This window comes from Myiozetetes cayanensis, unplaced genomic scaffold (genome assembly GCF_022539395.1).
Source record: "Myiozetetes cayanensis isolate MyiCay16 unplaced genomic scaffold, myiCay2020 scf2-11, whole genome shotgun sequence".
NCBI lineage: Eukaryota > Metazoa > Chordata > Aves > Passeriformes > Tyrannidae > Myiozetetes > Myiozetetes cayanensis.
The window spans coordinates 47,212,695-47,237,442 of NW_026087411.1; the positions used below are offsets into that span (position 1 = coordinate 47,212,695).

At 43.7% G+C, this 24,748-nt stretch overlaps 3 protein-coding genes and 1 non-coding gene across 4 annotated transcripts; 2 read left to right on the top strand and 2 right to left on the bottom strand.

Moving 5' to 3' along the window:
• Window positions 1-1,243: 1,243 nt before the first annotated feature.
• On the bottom strand, window positions 1,244-11,682 carry PNLDC1 (PARN like ribonuclease domain containing exonuclease 1). The gene is made up of 19 exons (XM_050315698.1): window positions 11,559-11,682; window positions 11,230-11,287; window positions 11,040-11,113; window positions 10,064-10,097; window positions 9,817-9,940; window positions 9,097-9,185; window positions 8,706-8,812; window positions 8,231-8,310; window positions 7,101-7,238; window positions 6,418-6,487; window positions 6,089-6,174; window positions 5,787-5,842; window positions 4,647-4,714; window positions 3,749-3,802; window positions 3,493-3,535; window positions 2,857-2,956; window positions 2,228-2,403; window positions 1,961-2,059; window positions 1,244-1,420 (listed from the first exon to the last, which is right to left on the bottom strand). The coding sequence occupies exons 1-19, from the start codon at window positions 11,680-11,682 to the stop codon at window positions 1,348-1,350; spliced, it is 1,653 nt and encodes a 550-aa protein (XP_050171655.1). The 3' UTR covers window positions 1,244-1,347.
• Window positions 11,683-12,748: 1,066 nt separating this feature from the next.
• On the bottom strand, window positions 12,749-15,226 carry MRPL18 (mitochondrial ribosomal protein L18). Its single transcript, XM_050315389.1, has 4 exons — window positions 15,081-15,226; window positions 14,469-14,649; window positions 13,212-13,446; window positions 12,749-12,948 (listed from the first exon to the last, which is right to left on the bottom strand). Exons 1-4 carry the CDS (start codon window positions 15,136-15,138, stop codon window positions 12,877-12,879), a joined length of 546 nt encoding a protein of 181 aa, XP_050171346.1. The 5' UTR covers window positions 15,139-15,226; the 3' UTR covers window positions 12,749-12,876.
• Window positions 15,227-16,408: 1,182 nt separating this feature from the next.
• TCP1 (t-complex 1) lies at window positions 16,409-24,736 on the top strand. Its single transcript, XM_050314858.1, has 12 exons — window positions 16,409-16,572; window positions 18,102-18,187; window positions 18,923-19,051; window positions 19,566-19,663; window positions 19,954-20,064; window positions 20,696-20,877; window positions 21,471-21,597; window positions 21,919-22,094; window positions 22,823-22,946; window positions 23,551-23,743; window positions 24,034-24,197; window positions 24,435-24,736. The coding sequence occupies exons 1-12, from the start codon at window positions 16,500-16,502 to the stop codon at window positions 24,646-24,648; spliced, it is 1,677 nt and encodes a 558-aa protein (XP_050170815.1). The 5' UTR covers window positions 16,409-16,499; the 3' UTR covers window positions 24,649-24,736.
• On the top strand, window positions 17,407-17,542 carry LOC126640828 (small nucleolar RNA SNORA29). Its single transcript, XR_007629158.1, has one exon. It is a non-coding gene; the product is annotated as a small nucleolar RNA SNORA29 (small nucleolar RNA).
• Window positions 24,737-24,748: the final 12 nt, after the last annotated feature.

A 24,748-nucleotide genomic window follows, 5' to 3' on the forward strand; every position in this document is an offset into this window, starting at 1 on the left:
AGAGAACAAGGGGTCCCAGAACAATGTTTCCCAGATCATAGGCCAAGAAGAGTGTTTTTATGGGAAAACACATGCTACTGCATGTAACACCCAGTGAATATTCTCCTAAATCTACATAATAAACAGAGCCTGTGCTCTTCTTGACACAAGGGGGGTGTCTAATGATGCTAAAAGACAAATAAAAACATTACAGAATAAACAGGGAGATACTTGTACTGGTATTTGAAGGAACACTGACAGAAGCCCATCACTCAAGAGGTTAAAAAAAAGTCATCAAGAAGTCAAGTACTTATATTGCTAGGAGCTTGTTTACGAAACAAGAGCTGGTAAACCACAAGCTGTGCAGAGCTCGAGAACCACATCCGAAGATGTGCTGTCCTTGTTTCCCAAGGAGCAGCAAAGCAGCAGCCCCTCAGCAGCAGAGTACGTGATCCTTAGGCACACCGCAGTGCCATGCTGCTGCCTTTAGGTGCCCTGTAGCAACTCCCACCTTACAGATTACAGGCCCCATCCAATTAAGTCTGACTAATGACAGCTAGGGACCATTATTTGGAAACCCTGCATCAGCAGGTTGTTTTTAAGAAGAGAAGGAAATTAATAAGAAAAACCTCTGAAGACCAAAGTTCCTGAACTGACAAATACTCCAGCTATATCGACAGAAACTGATCCACAAGGCACGTCTCATGCTATTTTGGGTAAAGGACTGCTCATGTGCTGTGCACCAGAAGCAAACAGAAATGCGTGCTGACTCACCTGACCTGTGTATATTACAAATTGGAACCTGATAAATTCTGCTTATCTGTGTCAATCCTCAGCTGCATGGCCACTGAAAATAATACTGCACTGACAGCACTGCAACTTATTTACTAGTCCCCAGAATTTGTCATGAGCCCCAAGAGTGGTTTCTCCATTAACTCCACCCATTTTCATTTGGTAAACAGTGACATTTCCCCTGCTTTACAATTGAAGCTAAAAATACCTCTTTCATTTCATAACTTCCTGAACTTCATCAGAAATGTGTCTTATGCAGCAAGCACAAGCACTGGGAACAAACTGGGGTTATGAATAGCTGTGAAGAACCAACAGAGGACTGAAGTAAATTAGGCATTGAAAGAATCATCTCCCTCTTCAAGAGGGAGTGATGCTTTGAACAGATTACAAAATACCACAAATTGGAAACCAACACATCCTCTTTAAAAATACATTTGCAAGAAAACAATTCAAACAGGATTCATAGCTCTGAAGTTTGGGTTTTTTTTGCTAATAGTTTATTGAACGAAATTAAACAAAACACAAATACAAGAAATAAGATCTGTGTTCCTCATGTCTCATCTCCAAGGCAGTCCTTTAGAGTGAACAGCTAGGAGCTCCTCCAAGTACAAAGGCCAAGAGCGACCACAGTGCCACAATACCAGAGACTCTAAAAAGGGCAAGAATAACAAAATGCTGTTAGGCTACTTAATAAAAGGGTATAATTTTGGTCATATTAAGCCCTGAGATTTTTTTCCAAACCACGTCAGCATCACTGTCACCACCTCACAAGGAGAGTGCACTCTGAATCTGGAAATCTCTGCCACTATCAAGCTTTCAACTCGGCTGTAGAAAAAAACCCACATCCATCCCACACCTGGGAGACTCTGTGTCCCTCTCATCAAGCTTATTAGAGATGGCACTACACTCACTAAGATAACCACCTGTCTGTTATGATAGCATATACATAGTTTCGTGCTAACTGTGGGGTAACATTCCCTGTTAAGCTTCAATTCAAGATTAAAGTCCAGTTGCCCAGGGCTGAGAGCTCCCAAGTAGCCACCCAGCAGTCAGCAAGCAAACCTGCTTCTGAGCCCCTCGCTCCCCTGAGGGGCTGGCGCAGGAGAACAAATGTGCTGCCGTGATAGGGCCTTGGACCCTGAAAAGAACGCTTCCCCCGCTCCCCATTCCTGTGCTTCCCGCAACTCACTGCAGCAGGCAGTTCACACGTGGAGAGTGCCTCCAGTGGCGATAGACGGAAACCTGCAGGTGAGGGTGGTCCTTGTAATCCCGCAGGACAAGCCTGACGCTGCAATGAAAGCACATGTCTTGAGCCGTGGCTTGCAGGCTTCTTACAGCATTCCACAGCTCAGGGCAGGAATCTCTATCTAAGAGTTGCCACAGCAGAGAGAGGCTGGGATGAAGACTTGGATCAGAGGAGCAAAGGACAAAAAATTAAGACTTTCTGATCACTTACTGCTTGTATTTATTGGAGAGCAGAATGAACTGGTTCTTTGAAAGCCGTCTGACATCAAAGCGACAAAGACCTTTAAACTCCTGGTAAATCTGTCTCTCGTTCAGCCCTGGCCAGCCTTGGACATGAACAACCAAGGCAGGGGGACGATGGCAGGGAGCATCTTCCCCGGAAAAATTCTGGAAAATAAATATACAATATTGAGACATATCTGAATTCAGGAATACTAAAGAAACATTACTAATATAATCAGAAAATATGCAGAATGTGACAAATAAATAACAAGTTTTAAAATACAGCTGTTGGTATAAAATTATTTTTCTTTTGGCCCAAGATTCATCAGTTATAAAAGCAAACTTCTCCATGATCACCACGGAGAAACCACCAGAGAAACAGCAACATAAACTGACTAGTGCCATCTTACAGAATAACAATATGAATACATTTCACAAAGCAGAAATTCAACTCATTTGCCGTTTCAAGAGGTCCGTTGTGTCACTTGTATGATGACAATTTTCTGCCAAGGTGGGCCGCAGCACACAGGTGGATTCTTCTCCTCTTATGAAGCCACCAACTAGGCTACTGACCTGTGCACCCCACAAACTGGTCACAGACCTGCAATTCATACGCACAATGCTTGAAACGCCACCTCGTATGAAATTCACTTGGTTCACATGCTCAGCTAACGCGGTGAGATACTGCGAGAAAGAAGGATCAGCCTCCACTGCATCACTAAATCAAAAAACAAAACAGAACAAAGTTTTGTTTTTCCCCAGTGCTGCACTGCTGCACAGTGTCAAGCTCTTCAACCAGTGAAAAAAATAGGTATTTTAGATCTTGGCATCTCTTACAGATGTCAAAAAGCTGCAAGCAAAAGGAAGGGTTTTGAACAGTTGCCTCTTATGAAGTTAAGTGAAGGCACTGATTCACAGAGGTTTCAAAAATGGAAACTAATGGAAAATTATTTGACCCTTACCCAAGTGAATTGAACTTGAGAGAGCTCATTCAAGGATAAAGAAGTCACTATGTCATTTCCCAACCTCTGAGCCATCGCATGGCCCGATTTCATTTTTAAAATGTCAGCTTTGACATAAAGCTACTACTTTCAGATTTATAAAATAAAAATCTAATTAGAACATGACATTTCCAGTAACACTTTCTTTTATCAAAAAGGAAGGACAGCCTGCAAAAAAAAAAAAGTCAGAGCAAACAGATGACGGCTTTCAATAGGACCTATCCACGTAACACAATTTTCAGTAAACACTTACTCGGTGGATCTGCGCAGTAGCAAATGAGCTGACATCAGAAGAACTAGAAGGAATAACGAGGTGGCATTAGAACAAAGCTAAAGAAACATACCTAAATAAATAGAAAGCTAAAATTCACTAAAGTGCAGCTAAGTTACTAAGAGCAACAGACTGTATATAAACAAATATTTCTTAGCACCAAATAGAGCTACAGAGCAGGAAAGGAATTGCCAAGTCCCAACACAGTTTCTGAAGGAATGTTTAAGAAGCATTTTACCTGAACCACAGAGAAATGCATCATAGCCAGCTTCATGAGGAGATTCCTTCTCAGCTGTAAGTGTCCAACAAAATCAAAAAGTAGTAAACACATTTAGCATACTCTGAAAACTGCTGCACTGCAGAATCGTAACATTCATAAGATCTACTGTTCTGGAGGTTTTTTTACCCCCCACCCTCAGCTGTTTCCTTCCTCACCTGAAAACTTCACACTCTGTAGAAAGTCTGTGCTTCTCCCAAGCATTTTAAAACAATATCAACAAAAAGGCTGCAATTACATTAATGTCTGAAAAGCTTAGCAAGATGGACATGAAAAAATTTTAACTTCTATGAAGATCTAAACCAAACTGTGTTGTGTATGTTATTGATGGTATGGGAACTATTTCAAAACACAGGAGGCCCTGTGCTGCAGAGCTGCCGGGAGAAGCCAGAAAACATCTGCCCGTATCACACCACATACTGGACACAACCTCCTGCACACACAGCACCACTAACCCTGCACACACACCAGCCACCAAGCTCCTCTTACTTTACAGGACTTCCTTGTCATTAGCTCCCACTACTTTCCCTTCTAGGACAGCTGTTTCCCCACTTGCCTTGCCCTTTCCAAGGGCTACTGACTCTTTACAGCCACAAGTCAGGCTCAGCCCAACCTACTGTAGATGCTGTCTGTGGGTGCAGCATGATGCAAACCTGCCCTGCATTACCCTCAGCAGGTACCAGGGACATGCACAACATTGGGAGCCCAAGCTTTGGGTCTGGACAAAAACGTGTATCAGCACCTCTCTGCAAATTCAGCTGACCCAGTGGCACTCATCCATACTTTGCACGTGGTCATCCACAGAGTAAAACAAATCCCTTTTAGCTACCCAACTTTGAGGATTTGCTGAGGAACATACCGTATCTTGAGCAGTCACTTGCAAGAACTATAACTGGCCACAGTGGATCTTTGGGATTTACGCTGCTGCTGAAGACAAGTGGATGTGTAAGATTTTTGTCTTTCCTCAGTATATTACAGACAAGTCACTGTTCTCTAGTGATCTGTAGCTTCATTTCAGAAAAAGTTACTGAAGAGTTTAAAAGGAGCTTTAGTAGTATTCTATGAAAAGGCTAAAATGCTTAGCTGAATAATATCTACCAGTTTTCTTTCTGAAAACTAACTTCTAATACTTCTAAATACCCTAAATACTTCTTCAGCCTCTTCCCTCACTCAAAATGTGTCACCAGCAAATTTGGTCTAATTGCATATATAAAATGTGAGCAGAACGAAAACTCCAAGGAAAGAGGTTGACTAGATGGTTCTATTTGAATGGGAAACCCTGAAGGATAAACAGGCACCCATGGAATGACTGAAATAAAAGAAAGATCAACAACCATAAAACTTCTGAGAATCTGTAGTCTGAAACTGCTAAGAAACAATCAAACAAAACCTTTAGCATCCCATTACTGTTTTGATCAAATACTCATTTTGCATCTCCTCCTTGGGAGCAAGGGGTAAGGGCAAGGAGGCAAAATTTTGCTTTCCTTAGCAAAATTAACATAAAAAAACTTAGCCACAAAAGAAGCGTAAAATAGAAGAAGTTTTCTACCACATCAGACTAAGCTCATGAGATACGGTACCTACTCATGTGCTCCACTTGAACATTTTATTTAGTTACGGCTTTGGGCTCAGTGCAGCCCTCTCTTAGGAGAAGGGATTTGAAATTAGGATGTATTTTCACCAAGAACTGAAACTTATTCATTTCAGAACACGACATAAGCAACATAATTTTCAAGATGCACGTACAGCTGTCTGCAAACCAAACTTGTGACAAATGAAGTAATGGTGATACAATATCAGAAGTCACTTACAACAAATAATTTACTACACAATTATTTTATAAGAAAGATGAGCACATCTTTTGCTCTTAAATTTAGAAAGACAAGAAACCAATAGAAAAACATTTGGGAGGAGAGAAAGTACGAACATATGAAATGACTGGAATATCTTTCCAAAGAAAACAGAGGGATTGCTGAAAGCTATATTGCCCAGCACTTACCTGCACAAAACTGTATACGCCTCCAAAAGACTAGATACTCGAGGAATCAGATAATTCTAGAAAAGAAGAATGTTGGAAGATCAACCAAGACAGACCTCATTAACTCACTCAGTAACTAACCTCAACAATAACTCAGTTACTTGTACTGATGATTCATTAAATTGGATCTAAAATTAGAGTGTCCCAGGGCAACACTGACAACTAGTTCCAATTCTGTAACCACAGGGCACTCAGGAAAGATATTCTCTCTTATGGGTGAAAAACAAGCTTTAACTCCAAACAAAGAGACCTGTGCATCTCACCTTCTTCATAGATTTTGTTACAGTCTTGGTGTCTATGAGGACAGGAAACAGGTTGTGAATGTTCCTTTTAAACTCCTCATAACTTTCTGAAAGCAAAACACATGTGGGGAAAGGCATCATAAAACTGGGGAAAAGCCAATGGAATAACAAATTCATAGGAAACAGAGGTGAAGGCAGACAACGATACACTGCTCCAGCAGCTGGGGCTCAGAAGAGCCAACTACCACTTCCACTTGTGAGTGTCTGAGGTGGCCAAAGGCCACTGTGCCTCCTGTTCCACCCCCACTGCAAAGGCTGCAGCCTGGGACAGCATCTATGCACAGCATTACCTGGAAGGGGCTTGTAGAACTTGTCGTGAAGATGCATAAGGTCCATAAGCATGTTGTGTCCCACCAGGGGCTACGGGAAGAACACAAACATAACAGCCCATTGGAACATATTTCTGAAGAGAGGTCAGAGATAACCAACTTTAGGCAAGCAACAGCTGTAACCCTTTCCTCCAGCAGACAGATCTACACACGCTTGTCCAGAGTCATTCAGGCTGCAAGTCTCACAGGAGGACTACTGCTTCCAGGAAATCGGACTTGTGGACTTTGAGGAGAGTATTTTTTTTGCAGCATTCTATTGTCAGTGGACCTGAGGAGCTAGGCCGATTTTCAGTTCAGCTGAACATTGGTAAAATGTTCCAGCCATGAGATTTATACACTCACTCACAAGGGCAGGGACAGTCTTTGCTTGCACATCACCCACAGTCTTCTGAAGCTGAAATCCATTTAATAAGCTGCATACGGAACATAAGAATTTCCACACAAAGTCAGACCAATGGTCTACATGGTCCAACAAACTGGTCTGTCACATGCTGAAATTCAGCATAACTTACTCAAAAGGCAAGAATCTGCTCAGTTTTCTTAGATGGTGACTCACGTTGTGTAAAACCAGGATTTTTAAGACTGCATTTAACACAGCAAATTAAAAAGACATGGAAAATGAGAGTAGGGATAAGGCATTTTACCTTCTTGGCTTCAACAAGTATCTGGAAGAGGTTGGTGAAGCCGCGGGCAGACAGGAGAATGAGCTCTGTCTGACAGGGGTCGCAGGAAGAGTTCTCCAGAAGCTGACGATGCTGTGGACTCACTTTTTTCACCATTACCTGGAAAGAACAGTCATTGAGTATGTCAGCCTGCCATGTTAGTTTTATGTACTAGCACACTGGGGTTCAGTAATGCTGATCAAGTTCAGCTTCAAGGCTGCAAAGGACGGAGAAACTGTGCATCCCCTGGGACTTTGGGACTGTCTCACTTCTATATGGAGATCAGTGTTCCAGTAACTAAAGGGACCTGCTCTAAGGGTGTCTTATTAATGCTTTCCTTCTTAAGAGGAAGACCATTGGTAGGAACCACTTGGTTATTTTGGAGCACAAATAAAACGTAGTTCAATTTAACTTGATACCAATATGGTAACTTCATTGCATCAAAAACTCAGTACCAAACAGCAACCACACAAACTGAGTCCCCAAAGCAATGTTTCAGATGATAAGGCTGAGTAAATCTGCCACGGTTGACATTGGTTATCAGACCAAAATAGGATTAATACAAAAAAAAAAAAAAAAAAAAGATTTCTGTAAACTACTTCTAAACAACTGACTGGTATCACACTCATGCTATGGTTTGAGAAGTCCACAGCCATACATTTAATACAGAAAATATTGCACCAAATGCTAAACAGCAGTAGCGAATAGCTAAACAGTAGATCATATAACAGAGAGGAAAAGTCTTCAAAGGAACTACATGGCAAAAGTCAGCTAAGGAAAACCACAAAAAAGACTAAAACTGTACATTGTTGTGGAGATATTGAAGAAAAAAACGAGTAAAGACACAGAGAGGGTCCCTTCAGAAGTGCCCCAAGGATAAGCATTCCAGTTCAATGTGTTCTGTGGCTACTGAACAAATAGAAACCAGAGTTGCTCAGTTTTCTGTATACCTTTTCTGGTTATCCCACAATCAACATTTCCCAGAACATTGTCTTCTCCTCCTAGAGCCTATCATTAAAAGTACAAGCAACATTTCAGAATCCCTGCAAGAATGTCAGTCCTATCTGTCTAGATAGAAATCCTCTTTTCAAAGGTCCACATTTCCATCTCACCTTCTTGTTTCCAAGAGGCTCCGTCCAAACATTTTGGAGAGCCTGCCTCAGAACTAGCTGAACTTCAAGCACATGACAGTCTGTGACAAAAATAAAAGGAAAAAGGTAGTAAAAGCTTCAGAGGTGCAGACAACCCTCTTAAGGAAAACACATTTTTCTAGACAGTTGCTGCTCTGAAGAAGCACAAAATGGAAGTCAATTGCAACAAAGCATGCTCCAAGCACCCAGACATCCACTTCGGAAAGACCCACCATCCCAAAGGAGCAGAAAAGCAGAGCGCAGAGATGAACTGACAGGAACTGAGGTGTAAACTTAGGTAAAGAGTTGCAAAGGCAAGATGGGCACTGGTGCTTTCCCTCTCAAGAGAGCAGTTTAAGAGAACGGGCAGCAAAGGACAGTAGCAGCCCCAGAGGTTCGGAAGTGATGAAGCCACTCAGAGCCCACAGGTGCCTAAGGGAGGCACCCTGTTCCATACCACTCAGATCCTGCAGAATCATAGTCTCCTCTTCCTCTGCTACAGCTATCCAACAGGTCACTTCATCAATAGCTTTCCTCAGCACATCCCTGTTCGCAGCACTAGTGCTGGATGAGGGGGAAAGAGGCAGGTGTGAGAAATGCTCTTTACAGATGAAACCTTGTGCCTTGCTGTGGGAATGCAAAAGCATCATTTCCCAACATTCACCCAATTCTCCACATCGTATCCTGTGATCTCAGTTTTGTTTCAGAGAGACCAGAGCATGCTGGAACAGCTGGCACCAAGGCGTTCAGACCAATAGGCTTCAGCATTTCTACAAAACGTGATCTGAGTGAAGCTGAGCCGTCAACACAGTCAGTACTGAGGAGTCATCACTCTGAATAGTGCTCACCTGTGGAATGTCCAGCTACCTGCTAAGAGATGCTGCCTAAGGATCTTCTCCTGTACCTCATTCATGTATGGGATTCCATCTTTCAGGAACTGAGGGGGAGAAAAATGCCAGGTTGGTTATGTTCCCTTGGATTTTCTTGCAGTACATTAGAGAATTAGCAGGTTAGCCAGGGCAAACAAACTGTAGGCAATCCAACATGTATGGAGGAAAGAAAAGGATTTTTGTCAACTGGAATAATTTTTTTGCTCTGCTTTTTCCTTTCCTTTAATAAGATACTTCCAAGTGTCAAGACACCAGATACTTTCTGTCCAAAACTGCAAACTAGTACCCTTATGGGATGCCATAGTCTGAATTTAATGAGAAATGTGGCAATACATAAGACACAGGTAAACTGATACTTCCCCAACGTCATGGCTATTAAAGACACCCATGGGGGTCTGTTTAGTAACTCATCAGCTCACCAGAGATAGGTGGGGTTTTGGGGTTTTTGTTTGTTTTTTGAGGCAGGAAAATCTGTCTTAACCTGACAAAGATGTGGTTATTGCCTCTACACTGGTTCAGAAAAAACAGGACTCACTATCCCTGTTGATAATTAACTACATGATGCATTCAGCAAGATGCTATTTACCCCAGAAAAGTGTTTAGGGATACTAATCCTGATTTCTTCTGTAATTGCACAGATTTCCTATCTTCTGGATTTCTGGCAGAGAGATTACATACCTTATTGTAGTCAAAGCCATAATGAGACAGGAACTGAATGCTAGATGCAGAGAGGGTGAATTCGACATCCCTAACTCCCAGCATTGAGGGAAAGAGAAAAAAGTTGTATGAATGCACCACATACCTAAAATGAAAAGAAAAGTGTCTCTCAAAGATAACGACAACAGATAACTCCCCCCAAGGTGATAATGTGTAAAATCTCAACTGCATTGTCTTCATTATAATAGAAAACTGCTTTTCTACTTACTTGTTTGAATTTTCTTTTGAGAATATTGCCAGACCTGCAAGAAAGAAATCTCCGTTGAGATGGCAAAGTTTACCTGGATGTCTACAGATAGTGTGCAATTTGATAAGGGATGTGGGGAGGCCCTCATGAAGTACATTTTTTCCACTCACTAATGTCACAGTGCAAATCCTAATAGCAACTTCCAGGCCGCTTGTCAGCTCCCTGTGAGCTGAACAAGGACAAGCTTTTACTGCTAAGTGGGAAAAGAAGTCAAGTCTGATTAAATAACAAAGACTGAGCTATGGGCAAGAGGCAAGTTGGTGATCGAAGTCTCTACCTATGCATGCACAGATGGGTCTGTGGGTCCAACTACACTACAAAAGTGTTTGGAAGGACCTGGGCACCAGAGAGTATTGAAACATGGGTTTAACTTCTCAGGTTTTGTTTTTTTTCTGTTAATCCCTAAAAGGCACACTAACATCTCACATACCCTAAGGCTTTGAAAAGCATTTCAAGTGATTTTGGAGCTTTCTTTTTGATTTCTTATTGGTTCTTAACTGTCAATGCCCTCCTCCACAGGCCCATTCTCATGTTGATTTTTGTTATTTTAGGAGTACCAGAAATAGTACCCTTCATTTTCTTCTGATAGTCCCCTTACTCATGCACTACGTCAAATGACATGGCTTTGAATAGGAGCTGCCATTATATGCTTCTTGCTTGCATCCTCTGCTTTAAAAGCCCTGTATTTTTAACTGCAACCTTTAAATATAATCAACTTCAGACCTGTAAAAAGTATACAGCCCACCTGGCATTACATTATTTAAAATATTAAAAAGTTAATAGTATTAAACATCAGGGAGGGGAAGAAAAACCCAAACAAATGTCACTGTAACAAGTATATTACGGCCAGAGCCACCTGCAGGACCCACCTATCAGCAAAAGGCTGGTTACCTGTAAGACCTCAGGAGATCGCTTTCTGTGTCAGAGCAGCACTTACCAAGCTGAGTAACAGTGAAGCGCTGAACACTCTGCCTGATCTTCAGATACCGCTCCACAGGGGAATCAAACAGGCTAGGAACAAAACCCAGAATTGGGGAGAGGGGACACATGATTTGTTACACTCAGGTTGCTCTCTCACAGAGCTAGAGTAACAGGTCTCCCTCACGTTTCAAGTCCAACAGCTTTACCTGGGCTCGCTGCTCTGTGGGAAAGTTGAATATAAGCCAGTAAACTCCGTATCAAGGGCTGTTGAGGTGGAAACAACACACGAGAATTTGAAATTTGAGGCACGTACTTCACCAGCACCAGGATGGTGCTCTCTCAAACACTTCTCTTCACCGTAACCTCTGTCAAACCCACCGGCAGCAGGCTCAAGAGAAAAGGCCACCAACTGCTGTGGGACTGAAATCTCCAGCTCCCTGATCCCCGTGGCAGGATGAGGCACGGCCATACACACGTGCCACAGGAGGGGCCGGCCTCCCCCTGTGCAGCGTGTGTGCCCCCACAACCTCATAACCTCCGGAGCCCCCAGCCCTCCGAGCCGAGGCCAGCAGCTCAGCGAGGGCTCTCTCCCCAACCCCTCCTGCCAGTTTTAAACCCCGAGCCTCGGTGCCCGCTCTTTCTTTGCACAGCAGCGCCATTATCCGCTGCAACACACCTCAGTGCCCGCACCCTTGGGCCGGACAAGGCTAAGCACCGGACAAGGGGCGGCCGAGGGCACGGCTCAGAGCGGGCGGGCTGCCCCCGGGGCTCACCCACGAAGGCGGCGCTGCGGACGCGTCGCCTGAGGTGCGGCAGGAGCTGGGCGAAGGCCTCCGCGCCCACCTCCATCGCCGCGCTCCCCGGGGCCCCGGCCCGGCGCGCCTGCGTGCCCGGCACCGCCCCGCGCGGCGGGACTCGCCCGCAGCAATTAATGGCAAAGGCAGGACCGCGGCAGGTCCGAGGGTAATGCGGGCGCCGGGAACACGGGACGGGGAGTGTTTTTTAAGAATCGTGTCAGCTGAACGCTGAGGATTCAGTACAGATGGCAGAACTGGGCCCGGGGTCACGGCGCTCGCTGCTAAACCCCGGCACACAACCTCGGCGTTCATTTCTCCTCTCCCCCGAGGCTGCAAACGCGTAGTAGCGAGCAGAGCGCCAGAATGCAGGTACGGGAGTTGCACTGATCCAGCCTGGCTTCTCTGAACCAGGTGCTGCTTGTCAGAGGGGTTCACACACTTACTGTGGGGGGACACACCCTGAACACACTCAGTGCAGATCACCTGCCAGAGGCACTGCCTGCAGCAAGTCTGTGGACAAGCAGCAGGCAGCCACAGGAGACAATCGGGCTTCTGAATCCCTGCAGCTGGTATTTGTGCAGCCTTCCTCCTACGCCCATGAGGTTAAGTAGCTAGAATGTCAGGGTTGCTGGAAACCTACAAGGATGAGTTAGGCAAATTCCATAATTTTTTACCACGATTAGCTCATACACTTTATCACAGTTCTCAACATTCACATAATGACATGTGAATTATGTCAGCATACAGGGATCAAATATCAAAGCATTTCCAGAGTTCAGGTTAGAACAAACAAAACGAAATACCAAAAATAAAATATACTTTAAATTGAATTAAGAAGTAAATTCTGTCAACCTATTAGGCTGAACTATGATAAGTTTATTCTAGCCTTAAAGGTGTTGATCATTTTAGAATCAAGAATATGACACAGTTTTGTCCATTTAAATGTATTTTATTATAAGATGACACATTCCAATTTTTTCCAGCTCTGGTCCTTCACCACACACACTTAAAGAAGTGATCATTTTTCCTTGGAAAGTCTTCCTAGAAGTCTCCATTTTACCGATAGATTCTTCGTGGCTCACGCAGAACAACACCGCCCTCCTCCATTGCTTTTTCGAATTCCTGAATCTTGTTTAAAAGATAGAGACATGAATAAATACGAAGAAAAGCCATCTGTACTGAAATATCAGTGAGGACATGTTAGACAGAGGGCAGAGGTTAACAGCCTCATGGAAGCATGCTACCAGGAACTGCAGCTTGTCAAAGCTGCCTTTTTGAGTGTTGTAAGGAGGGTCTGTCAAACCACATGAAGAAAATTAACAGTGAAGGGATGTAAAATTAATGCCTAAAAAGGAAAAAAGAGCCAAAGGAATAAGGAGATGGGTACTTGCCGAGTCACAACGATGTTCCCAGGGGATAATGGCTTTAAAGTTCACAAAGTTGATTCCTGCTTCCAAACAGCGCTGTGCCATTACACGGCCAAGGTTTTTGCATGCGGCTACTCCCTTGGGACTGTACAAGTGTCTTTTTATGGCCCACTCTCGGGTGGAGGCAGATACCACAACATCCCCATTGGAGCGCTCAACGAAGGCTTCTACATAATGCTGTGTCCGCTCAAGCCGCAATCTGAGTGCGGGAAAGAAATAACACGGTATTATGATGTCTTTTCCAGAGAACACATTCATATGCTTAAATGACTCCCTTTGTGAAATAAAATTGAATGTACTAGCATGATATTATATTGCATTACATTATATATATGAGTTTTTCTTATTAGGATACAAATAGGACTCATATTACTAGTTGAGAAGAGTGAAATTCCAAGAGCAACTTTTCATCAGTCACTCAGGTCCTACGTTGCCTTAGACCAGCACACACTCCAAATCAAGCACTGTACACCTGCACAGTGTGGAACAGGTACATATGAGCTAGACAAGAGCAACTGCTGCAGCAGAAATGGAGCTTTAGGGCTGCTATACGGTCTCTTAGATGCTTGTGCTGCCACAGCAGGTAACAACTTGTTGAAATCTGCACGGGCAGAGAGTACCTCATAAATCTCTACACGTAACTACAAAGTATTTATTAGGAGTAACTGTTTCTTATTGCACTGAGACAATTACCAGATTTCACGGTATGAACAAACTGAATGTAGATTTCCCCTCAAGAACAAAATAATGATTTTGAAACCCTAGATTAAAATGAACTTATTTTCTAGAGGACAAGCAAATAAAAAACAAACCAGCCCAACAAAGCAACCAAACCCCCTCCACCCCAAAACCCAACAAAGAAAAAAACCCAGACAATTATGTTGTCTCAAATAAAACAATGAAGCTGGTCAGCACAGGGCTAAGAGAATCCTGAGTTAAAAAGCAGCTGCTTAAGAAATATTACTGCTGCGTTAATGAGAAGATGGAAAGATCTTCACTGCACTTGCTGACCTTCATGTTATGCTAGTCTGCTGTTTTCTTAACACAGAAGATACCTGCTCATTAATAAACACTAGCATGACAACTGATGCAGCAACCCAAAAAAACCATTTTGAATAGTTTCTACCTGGTGGGTTTCTGGGGTTTGTTTTTTTTTTTTTTTTTCCTTTTGGAGTCTTCATTGCTGCTGAAGTGACTTTCATAGGTGACTTTCTGACTCACCTATGCCAGAACTCACGCTTTGGCCACGTTGTCTTCCAGCCACGCTCCTTCCTAGCCAGGGCCAACTGCTCCAAGTTCCGAGGATTTCTGTTAGTGAAATCTGGGGCAACAACCTCATTTTCGCTTGTGTCCACTTCAGTCTCAGTTTTGAGATGGGCTGTAGTTGATGCAAAACGAAGACCTTGGGGGGAGAGCAGGAAAAAACCCCACACAGATTGAAAAGAATGTAGTGCAAACAGTAGAATGAATACAGTACAGAAATGATACAGCTTGTAAAAGTCAGCAGGGAAAAATCAGCTTTTCTTTTTTTTAAAAACATGCTTAACAGATGGATAACAAGATCTCAGCCTGTTTCTCAAATTTATGAGGTGAACTGCTAGTATATAAACGCTGTTCCAAAACTCGTATCTAGAATATAAACTCACACGTGACTACGAAACCCCCAGGACCAAAGCTTTACAAAATACTGAAAACGAATCGCACAACGAAGCAGCGACAGCGCTACCGAATAACAAGGCATAATCTTTCATTCCCTGGCACAGCAGCCCCGCCAAGAGGCCCCGGGAGCGCTGCCCCGCCGGGAGCGGCCAGCACGGCGACCCGCGAGCTTACCCGCTGCCCGGAGCCGGCCGGCGGCCAGCAGCAGGCGGCTGGGGCTGCTCAGCGCCATGGGGAGCCGGCGCCCCCACAGCCCCGGGCGGCGTCACCTCCGCTCCCCCCGCTCACGGACACCCGGGCGCCGCCGTGCGCGCGGGGCGGCACTTCCCGCGGAAGCGGCCGCGGCAATCCCGCCCGGCGCGGGCGGGGTCAGGCGGAAGCACCGAGAGAAAACCTAGCGCCGCTTACACCGCGAGCACCCCGGGGAGCTGTGCTCTGGTGTCGGTCACGTCTCACAGAATAGGGCAGAAAACACTTCCCCGACCCGAGGGGTCATCTTTTAGCTCTTCCCCGTGGAAAGAGGGCTTGAGGGAGATACCCGGGCCGCAGAGGCCAGGTCTGCGTCTCTTGGGACGGGCCTAAGAGAGCGGGAGCCTGGGGGCATGGCGAGGGTGGGCGGAGAGCTCCCAGCGGCTGCGCGGACCGCAGAGGTCCGAGCCGCTGCAAGAGCTCCGTGGCGCTGCTCACGGCGCCGCTGTGCCCGGCGGGTGCGGGTCTGCCGCCGCCGGACGGGCACACGGGCCCGCCTCAGTGCCGGCCTCGGCTCCTGCAGCCTCGCTCCACTGGCTGTGGAAATAGTGGTAGTGTAATAGGAATAGTTATAACTCAGAGACCTTCGCTTCGAACAATGCAACTGTTGCTTTCGCTTCAGAGGAGTAATGGCAGCTTTCTAGAAGAAATAACATTGTACCAAAGGTGCCATTATCAACTGCAATCTCGGTCGTGAAATAAGGTCATTCTCATTCTAAGGGTACTGCCTAAAGCGTCACCAGAGCTGCAAGGCTCTCAGGATCATCAGCAGGGAGGTCTTCAGCTTCTCCCTTTGTCTTTTATCTACTCAGAATCTGAGATGGGTCTCGGAATTTGCAGCATTCCCCCGGGACTTGGGGTACAATCCTGAGCGATGGGGAACGCGTTTGAGAACCACAGTTCATTAAGAGCCACACTCATCCCGAGGACGGTCCCTACATCCCGGAGCAGGTTATTCCCCTGGGCTGGATAGCACAGATCTCCCGCTGCCGCTCCCCGCCCACTCCGCGCCCATTCTTTCCCCCGGGACCGGCGGGACCCCGCGCGCCTGCGCGCGCAAACCCCCGCCACCTTCTAGAAGCTCCTGGAAGCGCCCCCGCCCCTCGTCGCGCGCCGGCTTTGTCCAGCCGCGCCCGCCAATCGCGGCTCGAGGCTGGGCGGTGCCGCGGTCCAGGATTGGTCAGGCTCGGGGTGTCTCCGCCCCCCCAGCGCTGGCAGGGCCGGCCCCCGTCGCCCCGCCCTCTGGCGGGGGGCGGGTCCCAGCGTGCCTTGCGCCGGTCGGGCCGTCGCGCCGCTCCGCGCCCTGCCTCTGCCGTGACTGGAGTGCCGCGGCCGGCCGGGAACATGTCGGCCATGGAGGGGCCCCTGGCCGTGTTCGGCGAGCGCACCAGCGGCGATACGGTCCGCACGCAGAACGGTAATGGCGGTGTGCCCCGGCGGGGACCGGCCGGAGGGAGAAGGGAGGGGCATGAAGGAGTGAACATGGCGCGGCTGTGGTCACCGCCGCCATGTGCTCGCCCGGGAGCGGCCGCGCCCTCCCACCGGATTGCCCGCGCCGCGGGCCGCTGCCGCCTGCGGGGAGGGAAAGAAGGCGGGGGAGGCACTGCTCCTTCCCTGCGGGCACACGAGGGGCACGCGTAATCCCGCACCGCTCCCAGGCGCCGGAATGGCGGGGGGGATCCTGCGTCCCGCGCCCTCCTCCCCTTGGGTAGCGGCACACACCGGGGGCAGGGCGGCTGCTGGGCGGAGGTCGCTCGGTTCCGTCCCGGCCGCGCAGGGTGAGAGCCGGCAAGGCCTGCGGGCTGGCTGAGGGGCCGGGCGGCGGAAGGGACCCGCTAACCAGCCCAGGGGAATAACCTGCTCCGGGATGTAGGGACCGTCCTCGGGATGAGTGTGGCTCTTAATGAACTGTGGTTCTCAAACACGTTCCCCATCGCTCAGGATTGTACCCCAAGAGGCAATGCTTCCCGGGGGAATGCTGCAAATTCCGAGACCCATCTCAGATTCTGAGTAGATAAAAGACAAAGGGAGAAGCTGAAGACCTCCCTGCTGATGATCCTGAGAGCCTTGCAGCTCTGGCGATGCTTTAGGCAGTACACTTAGAATGAGAATGACCTTATTTCACGACCGAGATTGCAGTTGATAATGCCACCTTTGGTACAATGTTGTTTCTTCTAGAAAGCTGCCATTACTCCTCTGAAGCGAAAGCAACAGTTGCATTGTTCGAAGCGAAGGTCTCTGAGTTGTAACTATTCCCATTATACTACCACTTTTTCGTTTTCTAGATTAAGTGGCTATGCTTGTGGGATAGAGAAAAACTTGCCACGGTCTGAAGGAAAAGGTTGATTGTATCTTTTTCCTATATGAAGTTGGCAGAACAACCTTTGAATGAGCCCGTATTTTAGCTTTGTGTTATTTTGACTTAAAGGTCACCGTTTTGCTTCGGTGACTTAGTTGCAGAGTAAGTGTTTTGTTTCAGTCACGGAGAAAAAGGTGTTTTACTAATTGATATGTCGTGATACCATGGATCTCTGGGGAGAACTGAGGAGTAAATGAGAGTGAAGTCTCATGGTATGACTTGCTGCAGTCAAAAAAGCACCAGTACTTTGCTCGTCTGACCTCACTCCTGTCCTCCATTTTACCAATCCAGCACAAAAAGGATTCTTTTTCTATCAGTCAGTTTTGCCAGGTTAGTTAGCTAAACATGGTTAGCTAAACCTAGTTAGCTTGAAGGGAAGAGTAAGGTTTGGCAGAGATTGTGTATTTTTTAGTAGCAGCAAGCCTAGCAAAGTAAGATAAAGCTTCAAGTTAGATAGGCCGAAACCTACTCCTAAATTAGATCACTTTATTTCTAGTTTCTGAATAATGGGTTCTTGGAAACCTGAGACTCACTCTGAAGCTGAAAGATAAAACTTTATCCTTTGTTTTTTTATTTCATTTATTCAGTTACTGCTGCATCTGCTATTGCCAATATTGTGAAGAGCTCTCTTGGGCCAGTTGGTCTGGATAAGATGCTGGTGGATGATATAGGGGTAAGTAAGCTTCCTTTAAGAAGTGTCAGAAGAACTTATATTTCTGTGTAAAAGTGCTTCCACTTTGTGTGCTTCATAGGCCTAATGTGCATGTGACTTTTTTTTTCCATGGTTCTGAGGGGGGGATAGGAGAACTGTGGTAAAATTGACTATCAGGTAATGTGTGCTACATCATTTTAGTCTCATCTGTTGTGGTAGTTTATGTGTTACAGTTGTATCTTTTCTGTATGAAAGTTCTTGTCACCACTTTAAATATATCATCAGATTCCAAGAAGCGAGTATCACCATTTAAGTCAGGTTCTGGTCTCCACATCAGGAGAAATAACCGAAAAAAAAACCCAATTCAAATAATCCCATAATGATTTTAAGGCAGTATTTTGTATTTTAAAATATTTCAAGCAACTGAAGAAAGTTTGTCATTTTCCAGGCTGTTGTAATAAAATTGTGTATTAGAGGGTAGTCATTGCCCAACTACTACCAAGGTACGTGCAAAATGTTTGATGAGATTCTGTAACATGAAGGCTTTTCTGTTAAAAAGGAAGTGCACATTCTGCATTGGTAGCATATCTGTTGTTAGAGTGGGACTTCTGGTTAAAAAGAAGCATGAAATTTTTGGTATAAATAGTTATTTTATGGACATTTGCAAAGAATAATTAACTTCCCTTTATATGAATGCTAAGAAACACCAAAGTAAAAATGTAATAGAAATTTTCACACTTGATTTCTGAAAACTAGGATGTGACCATTACTAATGATGGTGCAACCATTCTGAAACTACTAGAAGTGGAACATCCTGCTGCAAAAGTTCTTTGTGAGCTGGCAGACCTGCAAGACAAAGAAGTTGGTGATGGGACCACCTCAGTGGTACGTAGAAAGTTTTACAGGCAGATACATCAAAAGTTAGTGTTTTATTGTTATCACAGTGCGGCTTTTCATTTACTTGTTATCAATATCGATGCAGTGTCGATCAACAACATAGAATTAAGAACTTTGGGGTTGACCGTAAGCACTTTTTAAAGTAGGTTGCAGAAGTAAAATAACAGGCTTTGCAGTTTTCTAAAGGTGTTAGTTTCTGTATGCAACTGGTGCTCGGGAAGGGAATTTGCTTCCTTCAGTTCTGTTACCTGTTTTTTCTTTCTTGAAGGTTGATAATAGATGCTGAATTAAGGTTTTTAATTTTTAACAACCGTGAGAAAATAAAGTGTTAGGACTAACAAGGATGCTGAGTGTTGAAAACTTGCTTGAGACTTTAGACAGCTTGGTGGGGGTTGGAATCAGGTGGCTTTCACCTGATATCAGAAACTATTCATAGTTCTAGGTTGCACCAGGTAGTTATTTTGCTTATGTGGAATATATTTAATGTTTGTGTTTCAAACAGGTAATCATTGCTGCAGAACTTCTCAAAAATGCAGATGAGCTGGTGAAACAGAAAATTCATCCTACCTCCATCATTGGTGGATACCGACTTGCTTGCAAGTAAGAAACTAATACAGTTAAATTTCTGTATTTGTGACTGTATTAATACAGACTTCTTGGTACCAAGTGGATATGGGGCTTTGTTGGGGGGGATATTGTTGGGTTTCTTGTTGGTTTGGTTTGGGGTTTTTTCACTTGTATTTCTGCAGTCTCATTACTGTCCTAGGAGGTGAATTGATTTCATCTCTTTGTTCTTTAGGGTAATATTTAATGGGGCTGAAAACATGTTTGTAAGTTTTTTGTCTTTTTGTCGGAGTGGTTCTTTACCAGTATTTGTCTTTATTCTTCAGGGAAGCTGTACGCTACATCAATGAAAATCTTGTTATTAACACAGATGAATTGGGCAGGGAGTGCCTAATTAATGCTGCTAAAACATCAATGTCCTCAAAAATTATAGGAGTGTATCCTTTAACTTGATCAAGTGAGTTAAGTGAGGGGGTTGATTGGAGAGCTTGAGGAGCTAGGCTAGTTTCCTTTGCAGCAGTTTATATGAAGAGCGTATAATATTTAAGCTGTTGTTTCTATAAAAGGAGTGTGAAAAATGTATCACAGATAATATTACTTGGCATGGGAAAACATGTTCAAACTCTTCCAATTTATTTAAATCTGGATTGGCACTGGTAATAGCTTTAACAGCATATTGTCTCCTAACATTTGCATTGCTTGTTAGCGAGACTGGATAAAGAGTTGTGTGAATGGAAGAATGTGTTACAGAAGTACCTGGCAGTGAATTTAGAAGAAAGAAACTTGCATTTCACTCCATAGTCATAGAAAAACCATCATTTTTAGTTTTTGTGAAGACAGAACTTAAGATATTTTTCTTAAAGAACAAGTTTTCTTACCAGTCTTTCAGTTTTTATAATTACTCATTCCTTTAAGGCAGTGAAAAAGAGAGCTAGCACTTTGATGCATTTCTGAAGTTTTCTTTTGGAAACTTAATTTGGGCACTGTTAGTTACGTGTTTGTTTTGTGTTCTTTTCTTAAGCATAATGCTAGTTTTCTTCTTCAGTTTTAACCTTAACAGCATTTCAGTGATGGTGATTTCTTTGCTAATATGGTGGTGGATGCTGCCCTAGCAGTTAAATACACAGACCAGAAGGGTCAGGCTCGGTATCCAATCAACTCTGTTAATGTTTTGAAGGCCCATGGACGCAGCCAAAAAGAAAGCATTCTTGTGAACGGTTATGCTCTCAACTGCGTGGTGGGCTCACAGGGTAAGAACGTGCTCTGTTCATAAATCTTTTGTGTGAACTCAGTCCTCTTAGTCTTTCTGTGTGGCTCTTCTTACTGACTATATTAGTCACGACTCACATGTGTTTTTGATTCCAGAACAATCAAACAAGAACACAAAATACTGTACTCAACCAGTGGTTTTTAAACTAGAGTCTGCCAGCTTGCAGTGATGTGCAAAGTGTTGGTACACTGCTGTAGTTTCCCTAGTTCAGTGTCAGCACAGTAACACTGTGGTCTGGTGGAACTTTAACGTCTCCCTTGTGAAGAGCCAGTGCCAGGTTTGTGGGGAGCTGTTACATTTAGCAGAACTGCAGTAAGGTAACTTAGAGGATACAAGGCCAATAGGTTAGATTTTCCTGGTCATTTGCATTACGGGGACGGGGTATGTAAAAAGGTAACAGGTTACAGGAATCTTTATTAGCATTTTTCTGCACTATGGCAGAACTGGAGGTGGAGAAGGAAACAGAAATCTGAAATGTGAAAATAACACTAGTTTTAATCTCTAATGCTGACTTGATGTTCTGTTAACTTGATTTGACAAAACCCCTTTTTCTGTTTTGTTTTTCCTTACCAGGTATGACCAAGAGAATAGTTAATGCAAAGATTGCATGCCTTGACTTCAGCCTGCAGAAAGCAAAAATGAAGCTTGGTGTTCAGGTTGTTATCTCAGACCCTGAGAAGCTGGACCAAATAAGGCAGAGGTGTGTGGAAGCTTGAGTAACTCAGACAGTGGGGTTTCACAGGCTTGATTTGGTCTCTCCAGTTGAGGTGGCTCGATGTAATTTTATCTGAGTGCAAGAGGTAAAAATATTTTGAATGTTTATATTTCCCAACAATATAAAATACTAGCAGTAGAAGTTTTCACTTCTGGAGGCAGACTAGTTTTAAGTCAGTTTTTGAGAAATCCAAGTATGTTTGTGCAGTGGTCCATTCTTGCAGAACTCTGCATTAAGGTTCCAGGAAATGGGCTGACAGGTAGATGGTAGATTTTTAAATACATTTTTATAACTTTGTCTTTGTAGAGAGTCAGATATTACCAAAGAAAGGATCCAGAAGATTTTGGCCACTGGTGCCAATGTTATTCTCACCACTGGAGGTATTGATGATATGTGTCTGAAATACTTTGTTGATGCTGGGGCTATGGCAGTACGAAGAGTTGTAAAAAAGGACCTTAAGCGTATTGCTAAGGCATCTGGAGGTATGTGTATATAAAAATAACTTTTTTTTTTTAATGTGTTCTTTAAAGTAAAAGCTGTTGTTGGCATATTAGTTGCTAATTTAAAAACATGGCTTTTTAACATGGAAGGTCAGGATGAGTAAAGCTGAGCCACTTGTTTTTAACTTTACTGTTGCTTTTAAGTGACTTCTGTCTGAGTAGATGACTTCTCTAAGGGTTGATTGCTGAAGATTTACAGTGGGGGAAGAAAATAACTGCCTTGCACTGTGAAGACTGGCCTCTTGTGGAAGTGGGAGCCATAATCTCTATTTATGAGTCTTCTATTATACACACATTCATAAGCCTCTGTTTAGACAATTAAGTACGTTGTTTAGATAGTTCAAGGCAAGTGAAGAATTCCTAGATCTCTAAATACATACTTAAAAAAAATCTGGTCCTAAACAGTTTTTTTATCTGTCAGTTCTAAAATTTGGAAGAAAACATATTCATTGTGGTAAAGCATGGGAGTTTGCACTAGCTGTGGAAAAGTAGGTGCTGTAAAAGGTGAGCAAAAGGAGCAGTATCAGTTATAAACAGTGGATTATTAAATTGCTGCCCGAGAATTAGAGGTGCTGCTTAATTTAAGAAAAATTTACTTACGCAGCTTTTATTTCTGTTTTCAATTTCTGTTTTTCTTTCTGTATATTTGTTCCAGTAAGAGGATAATGTGCCGGAATTGAATGCTAACTTCACTTTTTTGTTTATTAAAGCAACCATATGTTCAACCCTTGCAAACCTTGAAGGTGAGGAGAGCTTTGAGGCATTAATGCTTGGACAGGCAGAAGAGGTGATTCAAGAAAGAATCTGTGATGATGAGCTGATTTTAATCAAGAAGTAAGGATCCTTTTTAAAATACTCAGTTTTGTGTATATTTTCTAAGTTTGAGATAAAATCCCACTTATTTACTTCCATACCATCTCAGTGGTCTGAGTAGTTACATTTAACAAGAGCATACCACGGATATAAACTTTTCCACTGCTTCAATATCCTTCCCAAGTGTTCAACTTCTTGTAGTCTCATTTGTGTGAACGAAACGCTCTGACTGTGGCACTTGTGGGGCAGCTACATGATGAGTGCCTATACAGTAATGTTGGCAGTCATTAGTTTACTTGATGGGTGTGCAAAAGAGATCTTTCTTAATATTTAAGTACACTTTCCCCTATCTGATGGGAAAATACCTTGTCATCATATTTTGACAGGTGGCTTTCTTTAAAAGACTAAAACTCAAACTAGGTTCTTGCATATTAGAAATCAAAATACTGACTTTTTAAGTTACAGTTTACATATCCTGCAAGAGTGCATAACAGTGTTAAGAATTTATTTTAAATGTTGAAAGAATAAGGCTCAACTAAACTTGACTGTAGAAGAAATATTTTTAGCAAGAAGAGTTTTATATTCTGTTCCACACAGCTGACTTCTGGTTCCTTTTTTTTCCTAGCACAAAGGCTCGTACTTCAGCATCAATTATCCTACGAGGAGCTAATGACTTCATGTGTGATGAAATGGAGCGATCTATACATGATGCTCTCTGTGTCGTCAAAAGGGTTTTGGAATCCAAGTCTGTTGTCCCAGGTGGTGGTGCTGTAGAGGCAGCACTTTCAATATATCTTGAAAATTATGCAACCAGCATGGTAAGTCTTGCACAAAGCAGCAACAGTGTGTGCATGTCAGACTGGGACAATGAATTTTCAAGCATTTATTTTCATCTATTTGAAGTCATTTCTGTGGGTCATATAAGATGCTTCTTTAAAATGGAGGATACAAGTTATTCTTTTTCTGATAATTAGACTATATGGTTCTTTGACCCAAACACGTTTTGCATGTGAAAACCTTTCCCTATTATTGATGTTCTTGATGGTGGCTGTATTTTTTCCTCTCTTGTTGCAGCCAATTGGTTTAAAAACTTTTTTCCTCTTTCTAGGGGTCACGTGAACAACTTGCAATAGCAGAATTTGCAAGATCCCTCTTAGTAATTCCAAATACACTGGCAGTCAATGCCGCTCAGGATGCAACAGATCTTGTTGCAAAGTTGAGAGCATTCCACAACGAGGCTCAAGTTAACCCAGAGCGCAAAAATCTGAAATGGCAAGTATCTGTCTGTTAGAAGGCTAGTAAAAGTGATGTGGGTTGGTGACTTAAAGGAAAATTCTTCTCCCAGTTTGCTGAACTGTGATTTGTGTGGTAAAAAAAGCATGTGTTATCACTGAATTTCTGCCTCTGTCCTCTGTCTGTGTCACTGTGTCACAGCAGTAGTTACACAGCATACTCCCAACTGTATTTCTGCTTTTTCTACCTCTTCATCTGACAACATTTTCTTTACAGGATTGGTCTTGACTTGATCAATGGAAAACCTCGTGATAACAAACAAGCCGGTGTCTTTGAACCCACCATGGTCAAAACTAAGAGCCTAAAGTTTGCAACAGAAGCTGCAATTACTATTCTTCGAATTGATGACCTTATTAAACTGCACCCTGAGACAAAAGAAGAGAGAGGGTGCTATGAGGATGCAGTTCAGTCTGGAGCACTTGAAGAATAACTTAGGCTTTATTTATGTTTGTTTCACTTACACTTCCCACTCTTATAACTAAAATGTTAATAAAACAGGTGGTTGAATGTTGCTGCTATTTTCTTGTGAA

What these genes read in the sequence shown, in the direction of transcription:
- TCP1 (XM_050314858.1), top strand. Translation starts at nt 16,500, where the DNA reads ATGTCGGCCATGGAGGGGCCCCTGGCCGTGTTCGGCGAGCGCACCAGC. An exon ending in GGATACCGACTTGCTTGCAA is followed by an intron (nt 19,664 to 19,953) that starts GTAAGAAACTAA and finishes TTTATTCTTCAG; the next exon opens with GGAAGCTGTACGCTACATCA. An exon ending in CTGGACCAAATAAGGCAGAG is followed by an intron (nt 21,598 to 21,918) that starts GTGTGTGGAAGC and finishes TTGTCTTTGTAG; the next exon opens with AGAGTCAGATATTACCAAAG.
- MRPL18 (XM_050315389.1), bottom strand. Translation starts at nt 15,138, where the DNA reads ATGGCGCTGAGCAGCCCCAGCCGCCTGCTGCTGGCCGCCGGCCGGCTC. An exon ending in CGGCCGGCTCCGGGCAGCGG is followed by an intron (nt 14,650 to 15,080) that starts GTAAGCTCGCGG and finishes TCTCCCCCCAAG; the next exon opens with GTCTTCGTTTTGCATCAACT. An exon ending in AAGCGTGAGTTCTGGCATAG is followed by an intron (nt 13,447 to 14,468) that starts GTGAGTCAGAAA and finishes TCCCGCACTCAG; the next exon opens with ATTGCGGCTTGAGCGGACAC.
- PNLDC1 (XM_050315698.1), bottom strand. Translation starts at nt 11,682, where the DNA reads ATGGCGCTGCTGTGCAAAGAAAGAGCGGGCACCGAGGCTCGGGGTTTA. An exon ending in ATGGCTTTGACTACAATAAG is followed by an intron (nt 9,186 to 9,816) that starts GTATGTAATCTC and finishes TCTCCCCCTCAG; the next exon opens with TTCCTGAAAGATGGAATCCC. An exon ending in CGTGTGAACTGCCTGCTGCA is followed by an intron (nt 1,421 to 1,960) that starts GTGAGTTGCGGG and finishes TGCCCTTTTTAG; the next exon opens with AGTCTCTGGTATTGTGGCAC.